This window comes from Lycium ferocissimum, chromosome 11, assembly GCF_029784015.1.
Source record: "Lycium ferocissimum isolate CSIRO_LF1 chromosome 11, AGI_CSIRO_Lferr_CH_V1, whole genome shotgun sequence".
NCBI classification, from domain to species: domain Eukaryota; kingdom Viridiplantae; phylum Streptophyta; class Magnoliopsida; order Solanales; family Solanaceae; genus Lycium; species Lycium ferocissimum.
In genome coordinates this window covers 32,455,541-32,465,507 of record NC_081352.1, presented here as the reverse complement: position 1 = coordinate 32,465,507, position 9,967 = coordinate 32,455,541, and the positions used below count along the sequence as shown (strand labels likewise).

General features: G+C 33.8%; 1 protein-coding gene across 1 annotated transcript; it reads right to left on the bottom strand.

The window, feature by feature from the left end:
• Nucleotides 1–1,320: 1,320 nt before the first annotated feature.
• On the bottom strand, nucleotides 1,321–8,530 carry LOC132036205 (COP9 signalosome complex subunit 6a-like). The gene is made up of 9 exons (XM_059426477.1): nucleotides 8,156–8,530; nucleotides 5,761–5,849; nucleotides 4,208–4,301; nucleotides 3,891–3,952; nucleotides 3,715–3,793; nucleotides 3,471–3,563; nucleotides 3,046–3,146; nucleotides 2,738–2,793; nucleotides 1,321–1,728 (listed from the first exon to the last, which is right to left on the bottom strand). Exons 1-9 carry the CDS (start codon nucleotides 8,427–8,429, stop codon nucleotides 1,647–1,649), a joined length of 930 nt encoding a protein of 309 aa, XP_059282460.1. The 5' UTR covers nucleotides 8,430–8,530; the 3' UTR covers nucleotides 1,321–1,646.
• Nucleotides 8,531–9,967: the final 1,437 nt, after the last annotated feature.

The following is a 9,967-nucleotide window of genomic DNA, read 5'->3' as shown; positions in this document are numbered from 1 at the left end:
TTGTTTACTTGTACATTTTAAGGTAAACTGATTATTAGTGCATGTCACACTGGACCTAATAACTTAAGATCGCTAATTGAGGGCTCCATTCACGAGAAGGATCTTAATATGAAGGTGGAGGATATTAGAATTCATAATCAATGGAACTTTAAACTTTGTTTTGGATGGTTATTACGTATTTTTTTCGTAGTGTATTGTATTATATCATATTGTTTTAATGAATACAAGGTTTCATCATTTCCCGTTGTTACATAATGTTAGACATCAACAATTTGAATCAACAATTTGAAGGATAAACCTACGAGAAAATTAGGGTACAACGTAGAGCTATCATAAAAAGATATGATAAAGGATAAAATGTGATTATAAGATAATAAGTAAAGACAAAATGAGAAAAAATAAATAAGGTAACGACACGATAACACCAAATCGTTCGTTATAAAAAATTAGACTTTTCGTCATTACGTAATGATGGGTTTAACGATACGATACGATAAAATAAAATTTAAGTAACAACCAAAACAAACAGTGTATTTAAACAAACAACACAATACAATACAATAGATAACAACCATCCAAACAAGCTGTTAGTGATTGTTCCTTCTCCTTTCCGAATAATATCATGAAAAAAATTGAGCAAGTCCCTATCAACAATGATTATGGTTGTTGGATTTGGAAGCTTAGGACTCTTAATAAAACCAAATATTTTCTTTGACAATGCTCCCATCGGCTGCCCACTAATATTTTCTTAGACAGGCTCCACATTACTCCCCCCAACTTGTTATACATTTTTATAAATGATATTGAATCTTTCTAAACATATCATTTTGGAATGTCTGATTGCTACAAATTTCTGGAATAATTACCCATATCCTGCTTAACAGCCAACCCACTCTCACTGGTTGCTTGACATTAAAAATGCTAATCCTATCATGACTAATACTCTCCTTGAGTGGGAAACTTTATTTCCTTTTTGCTTTATGGCACCTGTGGTTAAACAGGAACTATAACATCTTCAACAATACCACCAGATTTAGTATAAAAATGTCATCGAATATATCTGGATTTCAAAACTCTCCTTTAATTAATAACCCCATTGCTCATACCATTCATGTTAAGTGGTTTCCTCCTCCAAGGGGATCCTTCAAACTCAATGTTGATGGTTCCTTTAATAACAATACCGCTATAGGAGTAGGAGGCATCATACAGGATGATCGTGGTTTATCGATTATGGGTTTCTACCAAAGATGTATGGGTCTCAATCACACATACATGGAACTATATTGCTCTACTGCAAAAGCATTTAACGCTCATTGGCAATTGAAGCGGATTCCACTGAGGTAATTAATTTACTACGACAAAACAATGTTCCTCAATACAACACGCAGGTCTTGGCTGAAGGAACTTGGGAATCCCCAGATCCGGCATAGTTTCCGGGAAGGCAACAACGTAGCCCACATTTTGGCAAAGGAAGGATCTTCAAAGGCAGAAATTGATCAACTTGTAGTCCTAAGGATCCTCTTAGTACTTGTAATATCCTTGCCAAAATAGGCAAATATCAACATCAGCAATGTAATGACTATTTAGTAGTAATATAAAAACCTTTTCCTACCAAAAAACAAAAAAAACAAAAAAACAAAAAACTTTCAAATAAAAGCAGTTCGTCCGCCCCTCCTACTATGCCTGTCATATGCAGTGTTGAATTTGTCAACAAGCTCGTTCATTGTACTGCAACCACCAAAGAAAATAAAACAAATCTCAGATTTCTAGACTTGTAGTCCTATTTAATACTGATGACTTTTGCTAATAAACACTCTTGACATGACTTTTTCGTTGAGAATGGTAACATGCAACACTCTTGACATGATAGCAGAGGCGAATCCAGAATTTCAAGAGGATGAGTTCACCTTGAATTTTTTTTTTTATTTATTTTTGGGAAAAAAAAGACGCAAAAGTGCATTTAGTAGGGTTCAATCCCACAACCTTAAGGGATTAAACCCAAAAACTAACCAGTGCTCCACTCAGTCTAGTTTAACCATGTGTTCTTTCAGTTAATATTAGATATATTTTAAGGATTATATACATAATATACCGAGTTTAGTCGGGTGACCATGTGTTCACTTGACCCATTTTTAATGGGTAGATTCGCCCCTGCATGATAGAAGAGCTCATTCGGAAAGATAAAGCTGCCTATTGACCTCATCATTTTCTTAGTCTTTTCAAGATCCCCATGATATGAACATAAAATCAATGTTGCTTGGGCCCTTCAAAAGTCGTTGCCAAACCCGTGTCGGATGCTCAGAAGATGCATAACTTTGGAGGATCAGACACACACTAGCGGTATTTTTGAAGAGTTCAAGCAACATAAAACTATCTGTAAAGAAGAGAAAGCCCATAGGTGTATGAGCATCACCTCACTGCTTCATACCTCTCAGTATATCAGCAGCCCCAATTAAATACCTCTGATGAATTTTATTCTTCATTTATAAGGTAAGATAACAACTAACTCTGATGGAATTTATTCTTCTATCCCCTGTTGGGTCCACGTTAGTCCTAAAAACTACACTACACTGGAAAATATATCAAGAATGAAAATGAGTAAGGACAAAGCAGAAAGGAGGGATGGAAAAGTTAATGTTAGAAGCTAGTTGAGCTACTTTTACCAAATCACAAAAGAGCTTATCATGAAGGTCAAATAAAATAAAAATAAAAACTGTAGAAGCCTCAAACATCATACCTAGAGCAGTTGGTGAACATGGCGAGGTAACTAACTAATAATGTGTCATTATACTCCTGCATCAAAAGAAAGAACAAATTATAATGATTGAACCAGAAAAGCATTCAAAATGTACTAGGTGCACTACAACAAATATAGGATCTCTCTTATAAGCAATTTGCAGTCAATACTCAAACTAGTAGTCATCATTTAAAGATCTTGAAAAACTTATCGCAGAACCAATAAGAAGCCGCCCAGTAAACTCTAGTGAAGACACACACACACGTATGTATCTGCAGCTCTATAGAATAAGCTCGAGATGCACTTACCATCAAGAAATCATCTTTAAATTTCTCCGACTCGATAGCTGGTAATCTTCTTAACAGACTAGAGACCTGCCTCAAAAGTGAATTCTCACAAGGGATGTCACCTGCATCCACAGCAACTACAACATTAAAATCCTTGGGTCAAACTGCCCTATTTCATGTAGATAATTGAAGAAACTCGTGAGGCGAAGAAACTCTTGAGGCTAACATTTGAGGAGCAGAAATGTCACGGGAAAAAGACAATCCCCTTCACTCATACAGTTTCTAAGACTATCAAGCATCTGGACTCACCAGTCCTTCTAGGGCAAACTTCACATATAGTCAGGTTGTAGAATAAAAAAAAATCAGGATTAGGCGAGTCCCCTGTTAAAGCACTTCCTTCACAATCAATTTAAATGTAACTTCAAGTCCCAACAGGTTCTAGATACCTTTTTGCATTGCAAGCAGATAGTGATGTAGCACTCTGATTCTGCTATTCAGCATCTTAATGGCACTATGTATGCCAGTGAGGTGGGCAGCCACTGTAAAAACAGAACATGTAAGTCCTAGACAAGCCCTGCCAGTACAATTATCGGGGAAAGTGAAGAAGATACATAGCAGATGATTCTAGTTTTGATAAGAACTGTTGCAAGCTTGGAATTGCAAAAAAAGTTATAAGTTAACAGTGCTTACACTGAGTTGCAGCAGAACCTCCATCAGATGGTTTAAGATGAGCAACATGATCAACAGAAATCCGTTCAGCTTCAACAGTCTAGCAAGCAATGGGATATTTGAAAAACAAAAAGGATTTGATTAAGGTGCTCCCAAGAACTATGTTGAAAGGACAACAAATATTGATAAGAACGTACCTCTATCTGGTAGCTTGCTTGGACAAAAATAAGCTGTGGGATGCCATCAATGACATGCAACTCTTGGTACCAATAAACAGTTTCAAAATAAAAACATTAGAAAACCAAAAGAACTTATTTCACAAAAACATTTAGAGTGTTGCAGCAGAAGAACCCAATCCACAAAATAGTATAAGAACTTTGACGGGACAAATTTAAAAGGCTGCAGCTAGATGATGTTAATAAATACTTCTAACAGGGACAACAAGACAAATTTCTGCCAATTAAAGTTGCTACATTGATTTCAGATATTCATCGTAGAGCAATGGTCATATTACCACTTTCATAGATAGTGAGTGGCAGGTCCTTCTGTGCATGATTGATGGAAGGATTGAGAAGCACGTACACGGGACTTTCATTGATATCCATCAACTGATACAAAGGAATATATAATTAGGTCAAAATATTCTCATTATGGATGGTCAATAACTAGGGAAAGAAATAAGATCTACTAGAAAGACAAGCAAATTTATCATCTCCAAATAAAGTAATACTTGAATCATGGGCCTTGACTGGCACATTCCCATCCCCACTCCCCAAAATAAAACTACTTCCACAAGAAAAGGACATGTTACAACAGCCCTACTCCACTAAATAATGATTAAGACCATGAAACATCAACAACATTTTTCTTCTCTTTTATGCAGCAAGCATAAATGAGACAAGAACTTCAATATCTACCACCCCAAAATTGAACAACTGGTTCTTTTTTTCTGGATGAAATGGTACAATATTTGAACAATCTGGTTTTGTGGAAGTCTTCGTGTTTCAACAGGAAAGGAAGCTATCCCAGAATAACAGGTAGATGTTAATGACTCAGAAGGATTTAAATTTGGACATGGGTGTTTCCCAAGAGCAAATAAGAGTTGAAATAAATATGTTTTAGACACACAGCATACATCGTACATCTAGCTCTTTTGACATGCCATAAGAAGACATGCAATTTGCCTCAGTTGTTAAGGCCAAGGCTGGCTTATCAACTTGGCATGAAGCAGTTCTTAAGGCCACATAAGTGCTGCTTCAGGGAGCAAAATCAGCTGACAGAATCACAGAACTCCAGTCAAGTCCCCAAAATTCTAGTTATCATAATCATTCTTCCTTGAATAGTTTAACCTTCACCCTGGTGGTGCTTATAACACACAAACGTTTTCTATGGTGGATATTAGTTACCCAGGAAAACACAAATGAAAGGCACCAAGAGTATAAAGTTTACGAGCAAATTAAAAAAAAAAAAAAAATGTAACTCTAATGTTCAAAGATATATGATCAAATCATCCCCATAGTGAGTATAATGCTGAGGCATCTGTATAAACTGATCCTCTTGTGATAGTTTTCCAGTACTAAATTTATGACACGGACATCAGCACCTCTTCTTCACCATTATACTAAAACCATTTGCACAAGAACAGACAGAGAATACGACTCGATATTTTTTTAAAAAAAATATATAGGTATATATGTAACACATGCTTGTTGTCGTACCCAATTCTCCACCTCCTATTTACAACTTTTGCTTCAGCTCTACCTAACACGTGTTTATTGAAAATGCAGCCATTTGTTTTCTTCAAATACACAATTTTTACTACTAAACATTAGTATTAACTTCCTGAATAGCATCATTCTATAAAATTAATAGTCATATTTTCCCTTTTCCCATATAACCATCCTCTCTTCCGCACATGATAAAAGTTACAATACGAGTTAGCTTAAGTTCTATCTTTCTCTTCTTAATAAACAAGCAAAAAGAACAGAAAGTGAAAAACAAGATTGAAAACAAAAAGAACTCAATAGGACACTCAAAGACAAGTTTTCGGAGATGATAAGAACTTACAGCTTTGTGAATATGCATATCCGATTCTTGTGCATCACTCCCCGATGAATACCATCCCAGTACATAAAAGTTAGGGAAAACCTTCTTATCTGCACAAAATTGCCAACATTAGTACTATGACATACAAGCTTAACTTATATATATAGAACAACAACAACAACACCACCTCAGTCCCAAACAAGTTGCGGTCAGTTATATGAATCTTCAGTTCTTTATTTAACCTCATATCATACCATCATCATAATAAATAAAATAAAAGTGAAAACTACATTAAAAATAGTGCCAATTCATGATAAATCCTCTTAACTTTTACACACACACAAAGTGTAAATAAAGTTTTAACTATCAAGTCATTAAAAACCAGCCACAGGCAATTGTCAATCTTAAACATGAGTTGGTACCTTGCAAAATGAGATAACTAACCTGCTACAACAGGTTAAACAACTAAATGATGTAAAACAAATTTCTATTGACAGTGTATGTAAGTTAAACTCATGATAGGATATAAATTTCAATCCCAAACTAATTCGAGTTGCTATATGGATAATAGATCATTTATATGCTCTATTCACGCCCACATCATTCTTCTTCTACAACAACAACAACAACAACATACCCACTGTAATCCAACACGTTTAGTCTGGGGAGGGTGTACCCAAATCTTACCCCTACCTCATGGAGGTAGAGAGGTTGTTTCTGAAAGACCCTCGGCTCAAGTAACGCATATCAAAGCAATTTTAAGGAATAAAATACAGAAGTAAAGCCGACATAGCTAATAATAACGAATATCATTACATAGCATTCAGAAAAAGGAACAGTAACAACAACATCAAAATAATGCGATAACCTAAAAACTAATAACGATTTTCTAAAACTCGAATGATGAATTTCAAGGGCCAAGGAGAAACTAATAGAACTCCTGCTTCTTTTCCAGGAAAACATAGTTTATATAAGTAAAGTTCATGAAAGGATATAAACTTCAATCTCAAACTAATTCGAGCCATTATATGGATGATAGATCATTTATATGCTCTATTCACGCCCATATCATTCTAATACCGAATAATTTCCCTTCTAAAATCAAATTTACGATTTTCTAACACTGGAAATATAAATTTTAAGGTCAACAACAACAACATACCCTCAGCTCAAGTAAAGCATATCAAAAATCAATTATGTAAAGCAAATACAGTGATGAAGAAGCAACGCTGAAAACAGTGAAGAAAAGAACAGCAACAACAACAAATAATACTATAACCGAAGCAAAAGAAACAACAGGTAATACTAAAATCGAAGGATAGGGCCAAAAGAAGAAAAAAACCTAACAGCGCTCCTGCTTATTTTCAAGTAAAGTGCGGTCGAGAGAGTTGTTTATAAGTTAAACTCATGAAAGAATATGAAAATTAAAAATCTCAAACTAATTCGATTATAATAGATCATAATATGCTCTATTTACGCCCTATATCATTCTAATACTGAATAATTTTCCCCTTAAAATCAAATAAACGATGTTTGAAAACTAGAATGGCGAATTTTAACTATCAAGTTATCAAAAACCTGTTACAGGCAATTTTCAATCTTAAGCATAAGTTGCCACCTTGCAAAATAAGACAACAAACATGCTACAACAGGTTAAACTACAATAGCGACAGTTTTTTTTTTTTTTTTTTTTCATATTGACAGTGTGTATGAGTTAAACTCATGAAAGGATATAAACTTCAATCTCAAACTAATTCGAGTCATTATATCAATAATAGATCATTAATATGCTCTAATCACGCTCATATCATTCTAATACTGAATAATTTACCCTTTTAAAATAAAAATAACGATATCTAGAATAATCACTTACAGAGTTCTTGTTTTTTTTCGAGGAAAGCACGGTTAAGAGAGTGATTAACGGGATCATATAGCTGTGTATATAAGTTTAACTCATTAAAGGAATATAAATTTCAATCTCAAACTAATTCAAGTAGCTATATAGATTATCGATAATTTATATGCTCTATTGACGCTCATATCATTTTAAAATACTGAATAATTTCCCTTCTAAAATCAAAATAACGACTTTTCTAACACTGAAATTATATACATAACGTATCAACCTTGTATAAAGTGTATAAAAGGTCCTTATACACAAAATATGAGCTAAATCAGGTAACAAACTCAACGTATTGGCTACGTGTCTGTAAATATTCTCAAAAACAGACATAGACTGTAATTTTCCTAAAATTTAAACAAGCGAAAAGAATACTTACAGAGCTCATTTATATGCATTCTAATACTAAATAATTTTCCTTTCAAATCAAATTAACGATTTTCTAAACCTAGAATAATGAATTTTAACTGCGAGAGAAAAAAAAAAAAAAAAAAAAAAGAAAAAAAAAAAACTTACAGAGTTCCTGTTTTTTTTCGAGGAAAGCACGGTCAAGAGAATGAGTAACGGGATCATATAACAGTTCAAAACTGTTGAAGATCTCAACATTACGGCCACTTTGTACACCGATAACACAACCGAAAACCCTAGGTGGCGGTACGGAAGGTGAATCTGCACCGTTGGATGAAGGAGGCTGAGACTGGGATTTGACACGTGTGTAGTGATCTGATATGTTGAGTATTACTAATGGATGAAGCTTGAATGTCAAGCCACTGCTTGACGATGACGCCATTATCGCCGTTAACTCTCTCTCTCTCTCTCGGAGAATATATATATATATTGGAGAACGAAGGTGAATTTTCAGTTCTCTGTCTTGGGCTCTAATTCTAAAATTTCCCAAGGCTATTTATAATTTATGTAGTAACATTTTTTTTTATTTTTTTTTTTTAAAAAGTAGAAAAAAAGGGGACATGAGAAAAGGGAATAAAATTATTTCCCTAATCGAACAGAAAATTTTGTTAATTTAGTATTCGGTAAGGTATGCGAGAGTAAAATTTCAGAATTACGATATTTGGGCTTAGGTTTGGTATGAGATATTAATACCATTTAGTATTTGATATTTATCGAATACCGAATTATCTATTGAATAAAGAGTTCACCCCTAATTATAACCCATATATCTAATAGGACCATCAATAGTCAGCCAAAGAATCCTTAGTCCCTGTGTTCGGTATGGTATTCGAGAGTAAAATTTTAGAATTACGATATTTGGGTTCGGATTTGGTATGAGATATTAATACCATTTGGTGTTTGATATTTACCGAATACCGAATTATCTATTGAATAAAGAGTTCAACCCTAATTATAACCCATATATATCTAATAGGACCATCAATAGTGAGCCAGAGAATCCTTAGTCCCTGTGAGCTATGACCGATCGTATATGACTCTGTTATATGAGTGCTTGAGTGACTAAAAACAAAGTGGTAAAATAGGGGCATGTAACGAGTGCTGCTGTTATCTGCAGTTCTTGGATAATCCATTTAGTAGCCGCATTTGAATTATCTTCTAGCCTTTTCTAATTTAATTTTCTAGATGTCTTTTAGTTGTGTCAATTAGCTCTTCTTGATGTCTTTTTAGTTGTTGGGCCTTTTATTATATTGTGCCTCCACATCAAAAAACTCAAATAATTGAAGGAACGATATTAAAATTTTAATTCAGTTGATTCCAACTTCAATACGGTATTATCGAATACCATACTGAATCGAAATTTGATTTACCGATTACTGAACCGAACTTTTTCGGTTCGGTATTTGGTATTTACTTTCAATTACCGATTACCATATTATCGAACCCGAACTCTAGAAATACCGAACCGAATACCTAATGCCCACTCCTAGCCACGATTAATCTCCTATGGGGACTTATAATTTTTGAGTGTTATTTTTAGATATTTTATTTGTAAAATAAAATAAATTCTATAAAAATGACATAAAATTAAACATAACTTTATAAAGGAATACAAAATCAATTGACACACTCTATACTCATTCAACACAAAATATCAGATTACAAAATTATATTAAAAAAAAAAAACTGTTTTTTGTTAAATTGGTAGATTGTACACTAATTGTAATTTCTTGAACCTCTTTTATGAATTGGGAGATGGTACTGTTTCTGTTTTCAAATGAAGTAGTACTATTTTTGTTTCAAACTAGATGTCTCGTTTTATTGTTTATAAGTTAATAACAACTTGATCTTATTCAGAATTCATTATGTATTCTTTAGTAAGTCTATGTTTGATCTATCATGTAAATTTAACTAGTAATA